Below are 20,336 nucleotides of genomic sequence, written 5' to 3'. Positions count from 1 at the left end.
AGGGTGGCAGCCTTCGATCTTGTAACGATTTATGGCCAAAACAAAATTTAGTGTCCTTGCAATAATAAATTCCCAGGGTTTTTCCCTAAACCTTAGAGGTCCTTTTTCAGTCTTTTATTTTAACAAAATTTATATATATTATCACGCAACCTTTTCACAACTTTATCCGTTTTGTTGATCGATGTTTTATCCAACCTATCGATAAGCCTCTGCTTCTTCTTCGATTTCATGAGGCGTTATTTATCCAACCTATCGATACGTTCGTATTGTAAAAAAACCTCTTTGGAATTTGGTTTATTTAATTAAAAACTGCCGGGAGACCTATGCGAAGGGCAAATCGCGGCCAGAGTTGTTGTTGCTGCTGCTGCCCAGCCGCCGTGCGATCGATCGGGGTACGTTTTCCGCCGAATTTGGGAGTGGGGAGCGATTTTCTCGCAGTTTTTTTTTCCTTCGCCCAAATGCCGTCCCACAAAACGGAATTTTGAGGTGAAAAAGTTATTTAAATGCATGGAAAATAGCTGCAAACGTGCATCTGCTGCGAGTTTAGCCCTGTTTCGGGCATTTGCGGTTGCAAAATGTGACGGCGACACACCTAGGCACAAAAAATATGCCAGTTATGCGAAAGAGAAAAAGTGCTGTGCCAGTGTGCGTGCGCGTGTGAGTGTGTATGCCGTGCATGTGCCTGTGTGCGTGTGTGTGTTGGTGTAGAAAACTTGTTATCAATGCGGCGCCTATGATAAGTCTCATTAGACATGTTTCTCCCACTATGCTCGGCATTCCAATTGCCGGACTCCACGGGCACACATACTCACATTCGGAAGAAATGTACATTTTCTGGACCAGGGTGTTCCATCGGAAAATGATGTTACTTGAAAAGCACAGGCATTTCAGACAGATTCTAAAACATTTCACCCACTCAAAAAACAGATGGTAACAGAAGGTATCCTATAAGAAAAAGTTAATTCTACAAAAAATATACAAAATTTAAATTCAAAAAGAGTCAATGGCACATTTATCTTCAGTATATTTTATATGCGGAATCAGCAACAAAGAGTATATCGGTACCGAGATGTTCAATATATTGTATAGCCCATTAGCACTAGGTATTTTTTATACAAAGGATCTGTCCAATAAGAAAATGTAAACTTTCTTACTTTTGGTTAGCATTGCACTTTTGGCTCACTTCTTTAAAAGTATATTTTATATGTAAGTTTTATATGTACGTTTGGTGTTGCGGAACACTCTTAAGACTACATATTGTGCAATCCCGCTATAACCCCTATATTTCCCTCTTTCTCTCGCACAGTCTGGCGGCCCCAACTAAATAATGTGGAACATGATGTGCGACGTAATGCCCACGATATCGGAGGATAGCATCTCGCAGCGCTCCTCGCAGTTCAGCGGGGAGGACGCCAACTTCGAGCAGTTGATGGTCTCCATGCTGGACGAGCGGGACAAGCTGATGGACAGCCTGAGGGAGGCGCAGGAGCGGCTCGGCGAGACGGAGAACAAGCTGCGCGACGTCGAGAAGGAGCGGGACAGTCTGCAGCGCCAGATCAACGCCAATCTGCCGCAGGTAAAGAGGTTCTTCATATGTGCTATTCGGTTTACTAACCATCCGATCTCAATCCCCCAGGAGTTCGCCACCCTCACCAAGGAGCTGACTCAGGCGCGGGAAACCCTTTTGGAGCGGGACGAGGAGATCGGGGAGCTAAAGGCGGAGCGAAATAATACCAGGGTAAGGCAATAAATTTACTTGTCAACAAGTGGATTTACTATTCAAACATCAAAAAGTCGTATACTCACTAAAGAAATTAGTCATGTTATAGATAGAAACACTTGTCCATACTATCTTCTACTAAAGTTAAATATTCTTTAAAGTGATTCTTACCTGGGTTGTCTGTTTAAATATTTTGTTTATACAAGTGACCAGACAAATGTTTAATAAGTTCATCCACAAACTGATGTCAGCATTAGGATCCATAGTAATTTGTTTGCAAATAAATAGTAGGTGTGACAAGCAATGTAATATATGTAGAGAAAGGCCTCCATTGGCTTCGGTAAATGTATTAATTGATAGAGTTTTTATACTTAAGTTGACACATTAAGATTACTGAGACACACGAGAACTTCCTCTGCTGATGCTCAATCTCTACTCGTCTTGCGCATTTTTCACGCTTTTTAACACACCAGAAAAATGTTAATGTGTGTTAAGCTTTAACAACATTTCTACGGTAGCTATATGGAGGTAATCTGATTTTTCGCGGTTATAGTAAATAATATATTTAATGCATTTTGAAAAGTTAAAACAAACCATTTCCATTGTCGGTCACCGAATTAAGTATTACAAGTCCTTTCACTGATGTAATTCCCTTATTCCAGCTTCTCCTGGAGCATCTGGAGTGCTTGGTGTCCCGCCACGAGCGCTCCCTACGGATGACCGTTGTAAAGCGACAGGCCGCTGCCCAGAGCGGCGTCTCCAGCGAGGTGGAAGTGCTCAAGGCGCTCAAGTCACTGTTTGAGCACCACAAGGCGCTGGACGAGAAGGTGCGTGAGCGCCTGCGCCTTTCCATCGAGAAAAACAACATGATGGAGGAAGAACTGAGCTCCGCCAAGGAGGAACTAGCCCAGTACAAGGCGGGCGTTGTGCCAGCGGGTGCGGGTGGTGCCGGTGGAGCGGGGAGTGCCACAACCGCAGCCGGAGGTGGAGGCGCCGAGAACGGGCTCAAAGAGAAGGTGCGTTCCCACATTGAAAAGCGTTCAACCATGTCGGTCATAAAATGTTTTTGATTTCTTCCAAAACTTTAGGTATCGGGAGTGGGTGGACCTGGCGGCGTCAATGGCGAGGCGAATGAGCTGAATGACTACGCGGCCAAGACCCACGAACTGCAAACGATCATCGAGAAGCAGGTGAGAACTGGCTCTTCCCAGTCTGCATTTGATAAAAATGTTTTGAAAAACCTTCTCCTCTCTTTTAAGACCTCGGAACTCTCGCAGTGGCAACGGCGCGTCTCTGATCTTAACAACAAGATCAGCGAACTGGAGGAGAACATGTCGCGCGTGCAGAAGGATCATTGCAAGGCTCAGGACCAGTGTGCCAAGCTACAGCGAGATCTACGCGAAAATGTGGCCCAGAAGGAAGATCAGGTGAGGGAATAGTGTCTCTGTATGTTCGTAGGTTTTAATCAATATGCGTATTTCTAGGAGGAGCGCATTACCACATTGGAGAAGCGCTACCTGAATGCTCAAAGGGAGTCCACATCGTTGCATGATCTCAACGAGAAACTAGAGCAGGAGCTCAGGCACAAGGAGGCTCAGCTCAAGGTGGGTAAAAACAATAGGGAATTATTGCTGGGTTTATGGTAAAGGCGGGCAAAATATCTTAACTTATGTATATTTAAGGGGATCGATTTTTTTGATAATCAATAATAACAATCATAGGGGCACTATACAATGTAGATACAATTGTTTTTAAGTCACACAGAAATTGATTTGTCATTCATATCCAAATTGTATTGTAAATAGATGTAACATTATTACATCTGCTAGATTTGCAAAATATATCTTAAATGCTACAAAAAATGCTAATTTGCAATAGTATTGCTAGGGTAAATTTGCCCTATAATATTTGACAAAGAAATCGATCCGTTCTACTTTTATTTGTGCCCAAGCCTGCTCTCTCATTAAGCTCCCCTCAAGCGTGACTAATCAATTGCATTTACATACGCAACAAATCCCCCCGACAACTAATCGAACACTCCCGCCCCGAAAACACAAACCACCGAACAATCCATGCCACTTGATCAATGCCCAATCCGCATCAGCTTCACGAGGAGAAGATCGGGGCCATCGAGGAGAAGCTGGAGCTCTCCGAACAGAAGCTCGCCCAGCACGCCAAGCTGCAGCCTGACATGGAGGAGCAGCTGAAGGCACGCATGGAGGCATTGACTAAGGTAGGAAACAAGGTATGCACTCGAACTAATATGCGCGCCGGACAGGTTCCATATGACAATTATCAACAATTATTATCCCGTACAACCTCAACTCTGTTTTATGTAATGCTCTTTTCCTTTGCGTTCTTTCCACAACAAGAAACCACCACCAACAACTTGAACAACAAGTCTTTCTCTATGTACTATACCTTCTATGTTTCTCTCTGTACTGCACCAGAACTTAATACTCTTACGCACCCAAAACCTAATCAAAATCAGACCAAATCCCCTCTGTATACCAATTACCTTTAAAGGTTTTTTAATTACCTACTTTTGAAATTAGATATTTTTCTTTTTAAAGAGTCATATATATTTGTTTTATATTCATTTTGATTAATTTAAAAAATTACATTACAGGGAGTCCATCCCTTCATAAATATACGTTACCTATATTTTTTTTTTAATATTTTAGACTATTTGTTTATTAAATTATGTTTTTCATAAGTTAAAGTAGTTGGTATACAAGAGGACTCACTCACTATTAGCTTTCATTACTAAACCCAAACTAACATTTCTCACTGCCACTGATAAAACCTTGTGAACAAGTTCATTAAACTCGCTGGCTCAAACCATTTGCAGGCTCAAGAGAGACACGGTTCTGCGGAAGACCGCATCCGGGGACTGGAGACGAACCTCGACGAGAAGACCAACGAGGTGGTAAGACTGAACCAGCGTCTCAAGATGAACGAGGAGCACAACCTGCGGCTCTCCTCCACGGTGGACAAGCTGCTCTCGGAGTCAAACGAGCGGCTGCAGGTGCATTTGAAGGAGCGCATGCATGCGCTGGACGAGAAGAACGCCCTTACCCAGGAGCTGGAGAAGGCGCGCAAGGTGGCCGAGGAGCTGCACCACGAGAAGAGCGAGATCATGAAGGAGCTGTCGAAGACGCGGCTAGAGATCGAGAACTTTAAGCGCCAGCTGCTGCAGCAGGAGATCGCCTACAACATCCAGCAGACGGAGGCGCTCACCCGAAGCCTCTCACCTAGCAGCGTGGTGGATCCCAGTGGAGCCTTCAGCCGGAGTAACTCGCACGCCAGCTTCGAGACGCACTCGCTGCGGCGCCAGAGCAAACAGCGGCTGTCCGAGGAGAACGCCCTGGTCCGCTCCATGGCCGAGCAGGAGTGGGAAAAGCTGCAACAGGCGGCGCATGCCCAACAGCAGGCCTACGAGCTGGTGGCCAGTGCTGCGGATTGCGACGACTCGGATGTCTTGTATGCTGCGGCCACGGCGGACATGATGTCTCCGTCGGGTCACACGGATGCCCAGACGCTGGCCATGATGCTGCAGGAGCAGCTAGACGCCATCAACAATGAGATTCGCCTCATCCAGGAAGAGAAGCAGTCGACGGAGGCACGGGCCGAGGAGCTGGAGTCGCGTGTGGGCAGCCTGGAGCACGTCAACCTGCTGGCCCGCGGTCGCTCCATGGACCGGCAGAGTCCACCCATGAGCGGGCGGAGCACGCCCAACAGCCCTCAACGGGATTTTATGCAGAAGTATCATACGGTAAGTTGCTTGCTTAGGTCATATAAAGAAAATGCAGGAAAATAAGCTGTTTCAGTAAAAAGATGTTTAAGATCTTCAGAGATCTTGAAAGCTTAAAATATCTATGGTTCTTACCATCAACAAGTAAAAAAATATAATTTATTCATAAACTACTTATTTTCGCTCCCACTGATAGCTCAACTTGCCCGTGCTGTCCAGTGACGCCTCCCGCGAAGAGCTCCACGGCGGCATGTCCACCACAGGTGATTCGAGCTCCGGCGGAGCTGCCTCGCCACTGACCGCACGCTCCATGCGCCTGGAGCGCGTGGCCCAGGCCTTGGCCCACAGCCAGGAGGAGCTGAGGAGACGTTCGATTGGCCTCAATCCCAATGCTCCGGTTGCGCCCAACCACAGTGGAGGTCACATGCCGCTGAGCAGCCATAGTTACGGGCTGTCGCCGCTAAGCTCTCGTTACGGCAGCCAGGAGTCATTGCGTCACTACAACACCATGGGCTCCATGTCCATGCTGCAGACGCCCACTTCGGGCGTGTCCAGGGAAGCTGCAGCCGCTGCTGTGCAAAAGAAAAAGGGCCTCAAGTCCTCGTTGGGAAGGTTCTTCAGCAAAAAGGAGAAGGTGAAAGGCGTGAAGGATACGCTGCCTGACGGCTCGCCCAGCATGATGTCCATTGGCAACCTGTCGATCGGACTGAGCGAGGTGGACTCCAACTACGATGCCATGAGCATGACAGGTGGCATGATGCCCCGCATTGCCAGCTCCCAGGGATCGAAAATAAGCAGCGTTGACTACGGCAGGCAGAAAAAGTAAGAATTATTTCTTTATTTAGGAATGTATTATAACCTTTTGTTTTTATCTTCCAGGGAGCATGACTATCGCAATGACTTACTGGGCGAAGCCATGAAAGCAGGCACTCCATTTGCCTTGTGGAACGGCCCCACCATAGTCGCCTGGCTGGAGCTGTGGGTGGGCATGCCCGCCTGGTATGTGGCCGCTTGTCGGGCCAACGTCAAGTCCGGGGCCATTATGAGTGCGTTGAGCGACACGGAAATTCAGCGGGAGATCGGTACGGATGCAGCTTGTCTTTATTTCTTTCGTTAGCTAACCCTTTCCTCTCAACAGGCATCAGCAATCCTCTGCACAGGCTAAAGCTTCGCCTGGCCATTCAGGAAATGGTTTCACTGACCTCTCCCTCGGCACCACAAACCTCACGGACCACTCTAGCGTTTGGTAAGATAATGTTTATAAAATTACTTTCTAAAATCTGTGTTTAATTATATTAATCCAATGAGTTCAGTCCCGTTCGATCAATTAACTATTTGTTATATTTTTCCTTAGGCGATATGAACCATGAGTGGATCGGCAACTACTGGTTGCCCGGCCTGGGCCTGCCGCAATATCGCACAACCTTCATGGAGTGTCTGGTGGATGCACGCATGCTGGACCACCTCACCAAGAAGGATTTGCGAGGTCAGCTCAAAATGGTGGACAGCTTCCATCGGACCAGCCTGCAGTATGGCATATCGATGCTCAAGCGCCTTAACTATGATCGCACGGAGCTGGAGCACAGGCGCAAAATGAGTGAAAACGGTCTGTGTGATGTGCTAGTTTGGAGCAACGAGAGAGTCATACGGTGGGTGGGCAGTATCGGATTGAAGGTAAGTGTCGCAAAATGTAGATAGAATATGCAGCACAAATTAAACCTCTTCGTTTGAAGGAATATGCCAACAACTTGCTCGAATCGGGAGTGCATGGAGGATTGATGGCCCTGGATGAGGGTTTCGATTCCAATGCCATGGGCTTGGCCCTCCAAATACCCACACAAAATGCTCAGGTTAACACTCAGTTGAACACTACTTTATGAATCAAATAAATAATTCAAATCTTTTCGAATAGGCTCGTCAAATACTTGACACGGAATTCAACAATCTGCTGCAGATCGCCACAGATCGCAGGCCAGAGAATGAGCAGCGCAGCGCTTCCTGATGCAGTTACAGTCCGCCCACGTCTTCGGTGGATGAGTGAGCACCAGCCGAAGGGCGGGACAGACAACAGAAGCAACCTACAACAATAAGAGCGTAAAGACCATGGGCAACGTTTCCTAAACCGCAACAGTAACGACAAGCAGAACTAAAAGAGATGAATGAGAAATGCTAGCAGCAACTAAGCCACAAAAACTCTAACAAGAAAGACGCAACGCAAGAGACTCCCCAGCATGATGCACGTCTAATCCACATATTTAATATATATAAATACACGCATAGTCACATAATCCATAACAAGACAATGTATACAAGACATAGCACATACTCTTCATAGGACATACGTAGTTGCATTGGCGCCGAGTCGCTGCCGCTGCCAGGCGTGTACAAGTTTTAGAAGCTAATCAGTTTTCGATTGTAAAATTATTATTGTATTTTTTTATATATAGTGTAATTGGGCTTGCAATAGACTAACAGTATTTTGTTTTAGATGATGCAGAGGTGGAAAGAGATGACAGCGTGCTTCGAACCAAATTCGTAACCAAACTTGTTTGTTATATAATTTTTATGGCATTTTGTACAGTTTTTAATTTAATCCAATATTAATTTCTTTTAAATTAAATCAACTAACATACGCTTTACATATGACATTATCGTGTTTCTGTTTAGGTGTTTTGTAGAAGGCAGAGACGGCGTTCCAATTGAGTTTATAAACTGAACAACATGCACAACAATCAGGCATACATATATAGAGTAACAGCTGCATATATATACGATTTATACATTATAATAAATCTAATTATTAAACATTATGAAGCATACGTGTAACTAACAAGAAAGTATTAAATGTGAAGTGAATGAAGGGGAAGGAATGTGTAGAAGTCGCAAGCGCCCATTGAAATCAACTATTTACATACTTATATATACGAGATCATTTAGTAATCGAAAAAGCTTTAAAGGCGAACTAAACCTAAAACAAAACTCAAATCTTAGCCTTTGCTTAAGCCCCTAAAAACGAATTTCTTTGCTCATTGGCTTGAGGGAATTCGATCTTCAATAGCGAATAAAATCTTTAAATATTTTTAACGATCTACTCACAAAAACTAAAAGCATATCCATTGTTTTTCAAAACATAGAAATCAAAAAAATTTTGTTGCAAACGCGGCCAGTTGAATCATGAAACAAGTCTTTCTATTCTGTTACAATCCCCTTTTGTACTAACCACTCTATTTAAGTTTCGCATGTACTTACTTGTCCCCTTATATGTTAAAGCACACAAACTGCCACATAGCAAGACGTACACAAGAAATCATCCACACCATCTACAATGTTGGGATTGGGGTCTTATGTACATTAAGTTTAAGTTTTTACTTATTTGTACGAAAAACCAAAATTGAAACTACCCTGCAGTAACGTTCATCATCATCTCGCAAAAGTTGATCACTAGTGCTTAATCATCAGTGATTTTGTTCGAAAAATTGTGTTGATTTTAACATTAGCCTGTCCTACAAATAATCAATGATACCCACTTCATCACCATATTCATTTCCTTTACTATTAAAGAGAGATCGAGATAGAGAGGGTTGAGTGATGGGTGATTTTGAGCAGTGATGAATTGTGGAACTGCAGGGTAACGCTTGTCTTTAAGTTGAAATAGAGAAAACAAAAAATCAGTAAAAATGAATACCATATACTTAAATTAATTTATAAAACTAAAATATATATTATAAAAATACTAACAACAAGAAAATACTTAATGAAATTATTTCAACTGTATTAGCAAAATTAAAGAAATAACACTGCGTAAAAAAAATTATAAAAGCTCTAAAAACTGAAAACTTATTTATGTAACTGTAGCATTATCTAAGTAAAGCAAATATGATGTGTAACCTTAATTGAATAACTACTAATCCCAAATATTAAGTTGATTTGAACAAGGATTGGTTTAATTGTTGACTTTTGTTGAAAATTCCACAAGAGGAAGTTTAAAAATGAGCGTAACTAAACTAAATGCATAACCTAAATATAAAATTGATTACCATACAAACATATGTAAATATATTTATACAATATTGTGAACATGAAAATTGAATGCAATACAAGCAAATTAGGCAAAAATTCCGGTTAGGAGTTTTTTATATGTACCATATATATTTGAAAAAAGGAAACCAGCAAACCACAAAAACAAATGAAGAAAATATAACTACAAATTAAAATTTATTACAAAAAAAGCAATCAAACGGTAGTGTTTTTTATGGATGTTAGTTTTCCTTGGTTAAAACTTACCTATTATTTAGGCGGTGAGATTAGAACGACAAAGTAAGAAATTAATTAAGATCTCAGAAACTTAAAGCACTAGAGAAAAACAATTGGATAGGGACCAGGTATTACAATTTTTCATTCCATTTCAACACTACGTCTTTTACAGATTTGTAAAGATTTTATCAAACTCGAGAACTTTGGGACCCTTTATATACCTCTAGAATTTTTTAATGGTACAGCTTGATCTGATTTCCATTTGATTTTCTATTACTTTTTTAGGGAGCTATGAAAGAAGCATGCTTTGATTTCAATGCATTTATTTCAACTTCACACTCGTTTCGTCAAAGGTTTTCTCCCTTTTTTGGTCTCAAATTTTATTGTCTATGCGAAGAAATGTTTTTTAAGTCAATCAGGACATTTCGTTAGTACATGCGATACTGTTAGAAACTGTTTGGCTCCTGCTTCAAAATTCCACGTTAATTGCACGGAGCAATCGGCTGCTGCGGCAACTAGCCTACTCACTCACCAATCCACTACCCCTTTTCGGGAGAAGGGGTCAGCTCGCCGGCACAAGGACACCCCCAGGAGACGGACACTGAAAGAAGGGACAGGGACAGGGACTGGGATTCATCGACGGAGTTGAGGGAGGAGAACAGGAGCAGCAGTTAGCAGTATGACGACACAGAGCACCACGCCGGCGGGATTCACCGGGAACCGCAATCGCTACTACAATCCCGTATCGAAGATTCAGTCGCTCATCCATAACCTGGACGCGGAGCTGGTCCAGTTGTGCAAGCAGTGCTCCGTGCAGAAGCCACTTGCCAGCCACAATACCAACACTGCGCTCGGAAGCCACTTTGCCTCGACTTTCGGAGCGCTGGGTGGTGGCTCCAGCTCCCTGGGAGGCGGCAGCAGCAATCACTACCGTCCCGAGAGCATTGGCAGCCTGTTGGCCCGCGCCCGTGTCTCCAATCCGACGACCAGGAGCACGATGACCACTTCTCCCTTGGCGCCGGATGCCCAAAAGCGTCAGATGCGCAATGTCTACCGAACTCGTGTGATCGACGCCTACCGCAACCGGCGGATCTTTACCGTTTACGGAAACTACCATACGGTGCGACGGGCTCTGATGCGAAGGGGCTGGCTGGAGAAGCTGCCTGCCTCGCGGCACGCCAAGCTGCAGAGTATGTCCGAGGACGCCCTACTGGAGCACGCCCGCCGTGGCAACGACTACGAGGCGGTGGTCATCTCCAAGATGATCAACCACTTCCCTGCATTCTTCATCTGGCAGGGCAAGGGCCAGCGCGACCTGTGCGCCGAGGTGAGACCCTTCCGGAACCGGGTGCGTCGCAGCCAGTTCCTGGACTTCTCCACCAAGGTGGGTCTGGTAGGCTGCGCCGAGCAGGAGCGCTGGTATCGCGAGGATGGCGTCTGCGGTATGAGCTACCCGCGCTTCTATCGCCTGGGCGGTAACAATCTTGAGGAGCGCATGGCCTTCATCGAGGACTATCAGCAGACGCAGGCCCGATCCCTGCTGCTCTACGTGCGGGAGCACCAACCGGTTGAACTGATCAGCGAGAATGGAACCATATCCAGCACCACCCTGGACTTCGCCCTCGGGAAGGTGAAGAAGATGGTCCGCCATGCGGAGCACTACTCCTTGGACGATGCCCGCATCAAGCCGCCGACGCCCGCTGAGATCGTTGAAAACCAGACCTTCATGGTTCAATCCTCCGATGTGCTGAAGTCCAACGCCAAGTTCAAGGTCAGCGAGAAGGTGATGACTGAGTACTCACGTCTGGCGGGGCTGTACCTGGACCAGATCGAGTCCCTCCGGCCAGACTATCGGTGGGACGGCAGCCGCAATCTGTGGATCCTCAAGCCCGGATACCAGTCGCGTGGCATCGGCATCGTAATCCGCAGTTCCCTCGACGAAATCCTGCAGTGGACATCAAATAATCAGAATAAGAAGTACATTGTCCAGAAGTACATAGGTGAGTTCCCAGAAATAGAAATGTTTTGTGATCAACTTGAGACTCCCAGGTAAATTTTATAGTATCTTCTTATTCATTGAATAATGTAAGACAGATATGGAAAATTCTGTTTTTCAATTCGACATATCAAAGTAATACAGGGTATTTAAAATTCTAAAAAAACCAAACAAATTTCGTGGGTTTTTGGTGGAGAGATTTCTATACCACCCCGGATATAGTTATTTAAATCGACTATTAAAAAGTATAGTCCTTATAGAACTATATAATTAAAAAAACTAGACTCTTAGAATCTAAAGAGAATCGAGAACATACTACGAATATCTGCACTTTAGATATTTATAATCGTTTAATCGTTTTTATTATTGCCTTTTAATGTATTAATTTTAGATATAAATAATCGTTTTGATATTCTATCGATGTTTTATAATTCCTGTTTTTTTTAACACTGTACATTTTTAGAGAGTTCTAAAGTATAAGGAACCATTAATGCCTTTTAGTGTATTAGCAAAGGTATACCTATCATAGTAGAATATTTCGAGTTCTGAAATGTATTGCCTCCCCAATCGTATCCCTTTTTCTCCAGAGCGACCCCTGCTGGTCTATCGCACAAAGTTCGACATCCGGCAGTACATGCTGCTGAGCATCACGGACACCAAGGTGAGCATCTGGACGTACCGGGACTGCTACCTGCGCTTCAGCTCGCAGGAGTTCACCATGGACGACCTGCGCGAGTCCATCCATCTGACCAACAACTCGGTGCAGAAGCGGTACAAGAACAAGAGCAACCGGGACTCGCGGCTCCCCAAGAATAACATGTGGTCGCTGGACCAGTTCAAGAGCTATCTGCGCCAAATGGGGGCTCCGGATGGGACGTGGTCAAAGACCTACAACGGATTCAAGCAGAACCTGGTGGCCGTGGTAATGGCCAGCCTGGATGAGACGGAACTGTTGCAGAACGCCTTCGAGCTGTACGGCTGTGATTTTATGCTCGACGAGCACTACAACCCCATACTGATCGAGATCAACTCGACGCCGGATCTCTCGCCATCCACCGAGATCACGGCCAGGATCTGTCCGATGGTCCTCAAGGACTGCATCCGAGTGGTGGTGGACCTGCCGAAGAACCCCACCGCCGCCACTGGACTCTTCGAGCTGGCCTTCGAGGTCAACTACAGCATTAACAAGGGAGCCGACGGCAAGCCGCTGGAACTGAATGGCAAGCAGATGACCCTTTTCGAGAACATGCCCAGGATGCGAAACAGCCCCAGGACGCGGCTTCTGCGCAAGATTCTGAACAACGTGAAGACTACCAGCAGAAAGGTGGAAAAGGTCAAGGAAGCTCAAGTTAAAAATGTTAAGGCTGCCACTGTCAAGATCTCAAAAAAGAAAGTAAGGGACAATTTCCAAAATGTTGCTAAAACAAAACTTGAAAAATATATTTTAAAACCTTTTATAATAAGGGGGAGTAAAATATATGCATATAAAAGATTCTTTAAAAATCATCACTTTAAAATATACGATTTTTAAATTACCTTTTCATACCATACTATTATATCCTATCTCCAATCCATGACTTTTTTTATAAAAGTATATATAATCTTTATAGAAAATGGCTGCCTCAGTTGGAAGTTCAAGCACATCTTCGGTTCAGCCATCATCGCAGAACTTGGATCCCAAGGTCATTCTGAATCCGACAACTCGTGAGAACTTGGCCCTCCAATATACCGCCCCAAAGTGAAGCTACAGAATTTACAGAACTGTTTTAGTACTACATATGTGTAAGGAAATACAAATAAAACAAAAGGTAAGTTCTTCAAAACATTTTACGGAAAATACATTGAAACGACCTTGCCATTCTTAAGAACAGACTGATCCTGAAAACTCTGCCTGAAAATATGAAAAGTAAGTCAAGATAATATAATCAATTAGTTACTGAAAACAGAAACATTTCAGAATCGTGTATGTGCTCCCTCCATGCGGCAACGGTCCCGAACAATATCCCAACCGGTAGTGGAAATTGATAACATTTACACACAGTATCATCAATCCCAAATCTATTTGAGTTTATTCAATAGCTAACACATTTAATAGAACAGAATATAATAACATCCGCAAGTTTATATAACGACTTTTCCAATAAACTCGTTTTAACATGTAAAACAAATATATATATGGTTTTAAAGAGCTAAGATACGATTTTCCCCTTTTAATTAAAAAATGGTAATATATTTAGCTAAGATACGATTTTCCCTTTTGAGAAAAAGTAGTAATATATTTAAATTGCAGTTTTCTTAACTCATTTTTATAATCTTTGTTTAAATTTAAAATGGAATGAACGTCTATTTTTTTATGAAGGTTACCATTTTCTTTTCAACAACATAATAACGCTTTTAAGTTCGTCTAAATATATACGGCAGCTTATTCACAGGGTAAATGAAAATCTGTTCCTAGGTCAGGTAATAGGTATTAATTTATTTGATTGCCTAGATGAGGCATACATATCCTAGGCAGTTACTTGTCTGATTGAATTTTATTAACCCATCGGGGCAGTGTTGGATATCTTAGCCCACCGGAAGTGCTGGCGTGGGAACGGTCAGCGTAGAGCTGTTCAGCTTGTTGGCCAGCGCGGTCCGAGGACTCATCATCTGAGCCTGGGAGAGCTGCAGCTCGCTGGTGGCCTGCTTCAGAGCCGCCACGATGGGCTCTCCTCGATGCAGGGCCTGCACGGATATACTTATGGGAAGCCTGGGCCCATTCGACTTCCGGCCAAAGGTTCGGCCAATGGCGTGCATGCTATCGATCTCGGATTTGGTGCGACTGAAGCGACGTGTGGGCAGACTGGGAGCCACCAAAGGTGCTCCTTTGGAGCGGGATGCGGAGTTGGAGGAGCCGCCTGTTGTGGCCGCAATGTTGCGCAAACTGCGCCATTTCCGCTCGCTCAACACCGGGGCCGTGGACGCAGTAACCGCTTCCGGTCGCGTATCCTGCAGCGATTCATTTCCGGCGGCCGAATAGTTCTTGATAAGAATCTTGAACTTTTTCTCTGAACTCTCCACGGGATTTGTGGAACTCAGTCGGGGGCCACAGCTTCGCTGTCGTTTCGGTGGCAAGGCGGTGCTCGGGATCGGTTCACCCGGAAGGGATCCCGCCGTATTGCGCTTGTGGGAGGCACTTAGTAGCTGGGTGATGGAGCGACTCGCCTGCTTGAGGATATAGGGACTCGGTGATCCCGACGGCGGAGCCGTGAGAGCAGGAGCCATCGAAGGCGACTTCTGCGGCTGCTGGCTGCACAGGCTGCTGCGACTACTGCTCAGCGGCTCCACCATGTACTTCTCCATGTATTCGGTGGCATTGAAGGTGGGCATGGCTCGGTGGATCCGCGAAATAGTCGTGGCCGGATGGATGACGGCCGACCGCTGGCGGTAAACGCTACTGGTGGCCAGCGAGCGCTCCTTTCGCTGCTGCTGGTAGTAGTAGTGACCATGACTACCGCCGTGGTTCACCTTTTGCAGCACCTGCTTGCCCTTGACGAACAGGTTGAGGCCCATGTAGGCGGGCGTGGGCGGCACCACCTGGCGGTAGGCCAGCTCAAAGTTACCCATATCCGCCTTGGGATCCGTGCGACGATCAATAACAACTGCAACAGATCGGAATATAAATTATAAATTATTAAATTAGAAACATTATTCATTTCTAGAAATAACAACAATATATAGGAACATTTAATTGGTATATTTAAACTCTATATATTAACTCATCGTTAAATTTATACTTGCCTTGTAAGAAATAATAAAATGATTCATACTATAAGTTAAAAGTTAAATATATACCGTTTATAAAAGAGCCTAAGTATGACTAAAAGAGAAAGCCTTTTAATAATTCTAGCTACCTAACATGGACATTTACAATAATAATTTTGAACTTTATGATTTTGATTTTTATACCCGTTACTCGTAGAGTAAAAGGGTAAACTAGATTCGTCGGAAAGTATGTAACAGGCAGAAGGAAGCGTTTCCGACCCCATAAAGTATATATATTCTTGATCAGGATCACTAGCCGAGTCGATCTAGCCATGTCCGTCTGTTCGTCTGTCCGTCTGTCTGTCCGGATGAACGCTGAGATCTCGGAAACTATGAGAGCTAGGCTATTGAGATTTGGCGTACAGATTCCTGAGCTTCTTACGCAGCGCAAGTTTGTTTCAGTAGACTGCCACGCCCACTCTAACGCCCACAAACCGCCCAAAACTGTAACTCCTACAGTTTTGACGCTAGATATAAAATTTTAACTGAAATGTATTGTTCTCATCAATACCTATCGATTGACCTAAAAAAAAGTTTGCCACGCCCACTTAAACGCCCACAAACCGCGAAAACCTGTGACGCCCACAATTTGCATGCTAGATAAAAAATTTTAACTGAAATGTATTGGTGTCGTCAATACCTATCGATTGATCCAAAAATAAATTTTCCACGCCCACTCTAACGCCCATAACGCTTAAATTGTCTACCGCCGGTAGGTGGCGCATTTTAATCTCGCTTTGCTGCTTGCATATCTCCATTTCCCTTTGAGTAACGGGTATCTGATAGTCGAGGTACTCGACTATAGCGTTCTTCCTTGTTTCGTTTAAAGTGATTATAGTTAAGGATTAGCTTTTGCATTCTCCGGTTCCCCATGGACATGGACTCACCCTTAACAACATCCTCCAAGCACTGTGGACACATTCGCGCAGTCACGCTGGTTGTGGCTCCTAGATCCGGACTGGAGTTAATCTCGATCAGCCAGGGATAGAAGTTCTCGCAGATCATGAAGTCGGCACCGAAGAGCTCGAATGTGTTGGGCCGCCGATCCATGTTCTCCTGGGACGCCAGCATGCAGCCCACGATGGCCTTGCGCATTCCGGGAAATATCCTCTCCAGCCACATGTTGTACTTTCCGATTTGCCGCAAGTACGCCTGGAAGGAGTAGCAATCCCACATGTTCTCGCTCGGCAGTCGCTTGTCCCGCTTCCCGTTCGTATACTTCTTCTGGATCGCGTAGTTGGTCAAGTGCACCGATTCGTGGTGGTTGCTCAGGCTATACTCCTGCGAACTGAATCGTAGGTAGCTCTCCCGGTAGAACCACACCACTAGAGGCTATGGATTGTGTTAAAGAAATTAGTGTTCGCTGGTTTAGAAGTTGTTGAAACTTGACTCACCTGGGTATTGGTTATGAGAAACCACTGACGAATATCGAATTTGGTTTGGAACAGGATCAAAGGGCGTTCTGCAGGTGGAAGGAAGGAATTAACAATTGTTTATACTTAAATGTAAAAGAAACCTTAAATTCCATGAAGTTACAAAATTGGCTTCTTGTATTATATCTTTAAAAAACAAAATCTGAATTCTAGTCACTTCAATTAAAATGTATTTTATCGCCTCAGTTATACATTCATAGCTTTTTTTAATCGTATTTCAAAAATCTTTCAATACGCTTTTATAAAACTAGAGTATCGGAAATGGGTGATTTATATGATTATGTTTATCATGGTTATTCTTTCGGAATATAAAAATATTTATTTGTCTTATATAGAACTCCCAAAAACGTTACCTAAAATTAAAAGATAAATTCTTGATACAACAATTCAATGATATTTTTTCAGTCAATGATGACAGTATAAGGAATACCACTTTCTTTACATGCACATTCTAGCAATTCCATTTCCTTATTGACTATCTTTATTCTGACCAAATAAAAGCCTTTTCCTTTTGGCTTATAAATCAATGATATCCGGCAAACCTGTTGCAATTCACGAGGCAGACAGAAGCAGTAAAGCAAATTATGATTGCTGCCAGCAAACGAGCACGACAACGACAAAGGTGGCAAAAGCAATGATTGCGTTTTTAGGCCAAATATTTATGCATTTATGTAGGCTTTGGAGCCAAAGACTCTTAAATGTAGGAACCCATGGGCGTGCGTGTGGGCACCACAACTGACGTTTCGAGCTCCTCGAAAATGGGGCCTACGTAGAGCACAGAACAAAAACAGCAGCTCGAACAACAACTTTGGCACCGTCCTGATTTTCGACCTAGTTCCCGTGTGTTTGTTTATATCGTTTGCTAGCAGGACTTGAAATGTTTTAGGTCTGCACTTAAGATGCTTTAGTTGGTATCGATTGGCAAGTGGAAATTTGGTATTCAGCTAAAGACAAAGCTTTGCACCACAAATGTTTATTTCTGAAATTAGGTATATCTTTAAAAAATCAGGATTGAGTTTTGTCTTAGTATGTGAAATCAATTTATTTTCACTTCAAATTTGTTGATAGAATATAATTAGTATTTTTTTTAACTGAGAGTTGAGTCTCAAATATTTTTATTTCATTTAACAAGTTATTAATTTAGTTTTTAGAACCGTCTCCTTTCCTCGGAAAAAAAATCTATACCATAAAGTTTATGAAAGTTGTCTTTAAATGTAAATAAACAAACGTTCGAATCTAGACGAGCCGTAATCCTTATTTGCCAGCGCTCTACTTATATAATAGCTCATATTTTAACACTTAAAGTTATCTTTATATAACTAAATTATATATAGGGAATCTTTTTTACTACCGACCTACAATTTTAGAAACTGGTATTGAATATATAAGAACCCATTTTTTCTTTGACAACTTGAAATTTTCTGGTAATCCTGATGGGTTGGTATACTCACCTATGTACTTTTGGACCACATAGCGGCTCTTGGAGGCAATCGACGGGTTAACCACGCCTAGGATTTTCTTGAGATTGTCCATGAGAATGATGCCCCTGCCCCGGCACTTGTTGGCTGGCTTGACGATCCACAGATTCTGATATCCATCCAGGCTGTACTGCGGCCAGTGAATCTTCATCTTGTCCACCAACGATAGGCAGCTCTTGACCATGGGATCCAGCCGTTGGCCACCATCGTGCTGGATGCGTGCGTCCTCGTTGACCAGCTGCTGGTGCTGGAACAGAAAGGCGTCCCAGTCGTGCTCCCATATCTTGGGCGGATCCTCGAAGTCAATGTCGTTGTGTTGGCAGCTGTCGAGGAACTCCACCAGACGCTTATAGGCGAAGTCTATCGAGGTGTAGGGTATCTTGCCGCTGCAAGAGAAGACCGCATCCGAGCCCTGCTTGTGATACCTGCAGAGCATGGCCCTCAGGAAGGCCACGCAGGCGGTGAGCTTGAAGTTCTCGATGAACTCGCCCAGTTCCTCGGGACTCCAGACGTTGTAGCACCTGGGAAAGTACATCTCGGCGGTGCCCTCCTCGAAGAACCAGTGGAAGTCGCGTAGCTGGCTGCAGAGGCCTTCCTTGGAGGTAAATGGCGCCCGGTGGAACTTATTGATGGTCATGCCGGGATTTTTGGCCTGGTCGATGTAGTCACACTTCTCCTTGCGGTTCGTCCACAGAAAGTCGACGGGCATGTGCTCCAGGAACCGGGACATGATGTTCCTTTCGCATTTCAGGACATACTGCCGCCTTGTCTCGCCCGCCTTCCTTTTGGGCAGCCGCTGGGTTAGGTCCTCGTAGGTCATCTGTCCCGCCGGCATCACCTTCCGGTGCACGTCCAGCTTCTCCACCCAGCCCCTCGTCAGCAGGGCGTTCCTTACCGAGTTGAAGCAGCCGCGGATGGTGAAGATCTTGTTCTGCTTGGCCGCCTCCTGGGCCTTTCGCCGCAACTCGTTCATCCGCTCGGTGGTGATCCAGGTGCGTCTGGCCACGTAGTTGGTGGGTGCGCCCAAGGGGCAGGAAATCCTTGTTGGTGGTGGGGCCTTCGCTGGCTGGTTCTCCTTATTGCTGTTGTCCGTAAGGGTAATGGAGGAGGTGGAGGAGTCCTTTAGAGTAGCTGGCAGTCCCACCTTCGCCGGACTATCACTCTGGGCCGGTGTGAGCTGGATCACAGGCACTGTCAATGGAGCCACCACCCTGCTGGACGGCGTGGGCGGTGGGGCGGACGGCGGGGTGACTGGCTTCTTGGCCGACGTGGCACTGGCGCATTTCTGGGGCGCATCCCGATCCCCATCCCTCACCTGATCCCTGCTGCGATGCGGTTCACTGCTCGGACGCGTCTGCATGGCGGAAGCCTCGCCAGCCGACTGAATTTCAGCACTTGGCACTCGGACTGGGCCACTGGGTGAGTGGGTTGTTAATTCGCGGAGCTCCCTGGCAACCATTGAGCCAGAAATAAGTTCACAAGTTCACTTCGGCAACGACTCTATTAATAGGTACATGCTCAACTTGGTTGCTTCCTGGGCCTAGCCCTTGCCTTTGGTCGGGCTTCCACACTCGCTGAGATACTCGAAGTCATGTTTCCGGCTTCCTATATGGAATCGTCTTATGTAACACCAAATAAAGTTTAGTACATTTTTGAGGATTCGTCTGAAATTTTACAAATTGATACGTTTTGGTACTTTCATCATAGTATTTCGAAGGTTTTCAATATCTTTTATAGTTTTAGTTCTTTAAAAATGCAATTTCCCAAATTAAAATAAAAATAGTTGTGTATATACGACTCTTTTTTGTTATAGAGAAGTTTTAGCCAACTCTATTTGTTTAGCAAAACACTCTCAAGAAATTCCATTGAATGTGAAAATCAGAACAGACATGATAGA

General features: G+C 44.6%; 3 protein-coding genes across 6 annotated transcripts; 2 read left to right on the top strand and 1 right to left on the bottom strand.

The window, feature by feature from the left end:
• The first annotated feature begins 232 nt into the window (after positions 1 to 232).
• Liprin-alpha (PTPRF interacting protein alpha) lies at positions 233 to 8,284 on the top strand. Of its 3 annotated transcripts, none has more exons than XM_017089449.4 (15): positions 233 to 392; positions 1,307 to 1,576; positions 1,637 to 1,738; positions 2,383 to 2,736; positions 2,809 to 2,910; positions 2,980 to 3,147; positions 3,205 to 3,324; positions 3,825 to 3,953; positions 4,572 to 5,495; positions 5,671 to 6,296; positions 6,354 to 6,556; positions 6,613 to 6,720; positions 6,829 to 7,148; positions 7,208 to 7,324; positions 7,387 to 8,284. In XM_017089449.4, the coding sequence occupies exons 2-15, from the start codon at positions 1,328 to 1,330 to the stop codon at positions 7,474 to 7,476; spliced, it is 3,612 nt and encodes a 1,203-aa protein (XP_016944938.3). In that variant the 5' UTR covers positions 233 to 392; positions 1,307 to 1,327; the 3' UTR covers positions 7,477 to 8,284. The 3 variants fall into 3 exon arrangements, with proteins under 3 accessions (XP_016944938.3, XP_016944937.3, XP_016944939.3); XM_017089448.4 differs by having other exon boundaries at positions 3,825 to 3,965; XM_017089450.4 differs by lacking the exon at positions 3,825 to 3,953.
• Positions 8,285 to 10,041: 1,757 nt separating this feature from the next.
• On the top strand, positions 10,042 to 13,842 carry TTLL3B (Tubulin tyrosine ligase-like 3B). 2 transcript variants are annotated; one of them, XM_070997067.1, is made up of 5 exons: positions 10,042 to 11,728; positions 12,312 to 13,117; positions 13,335 to 13,532; positions 13,591 to 13,630; positions 13,682 to 13,842. In XM_070997067.1, the coding sequence occupies exons 1-3, from the start codon at positions 10,408 to 10,410 to the stop codon at positions 13,464 to 13,466; spliced, it is 2,259 nt and encodes a 752-aa protein (XP_070853168.1). In that variant the 5' UTR covers positions 10,042 to 10,407; the 3' UTR covers positions 13,467 to 13,532; positions 13,591 to 13,630; positions 13,682 to 13,842. The 2 variants fall into 2 exon arrangements, with proteins under 2 accessions (XP_070853168.1, XP_070853166.1); XM_070997065.1 differs by having other exon boundaries at positions 10,043 to 11,728; positions 13,596 to 13,630.
• A 338-nt stretch (positions 13,843 to 14,180) lies between these two features.
• TTLL3A (Tubulin tyrosine ligase-like 3A) lies at positions 14,181 to 20,037 on the bottom strand. The gene is made up of 4 exons (XM_017075558.4): positions 18,413 to 20,037; positions 16,923 to 16,990; positions 16,416 to 16,860; positions 14,181 to 15,365 (listed from the first exon to the last, which is right to left on the bottom strand). The coding sequence occupies exons 1-4, from the start codon at positions 19,896 to 19,898 to the stop codon at positions 14,290 to 14,292; spliced, it is 3,075 nt and encodes a 1,024-aa protein (XP_016931047.4). The 5' UTR covers positions 19,899 to 20,037; the 3' UTR covers positions 14,181 to 14,289.
• Positions 20,038 to 20,336: the final 299 nt, after the last annotated feature.

The sequence above is a fragment of the Drosophila suzukii genome, chromosome 2L, assembly GCF_043229965.1.
Source record: "Drosophila suzukii chromosome 2L, CBGP_Dsuzu_IsoJpt1.0, whole genome shotgun sequence".
NCBI lineage: Eukaryota > Metazoa > Arthropoda > Insecta > Diptera > Drosophilidae > Drosophila > Drosophila suzukii.
Note: the sequence above shows the minus strand (reverse complement) of the source record. Positions and strands in the feature narration are given on the sequence as shown.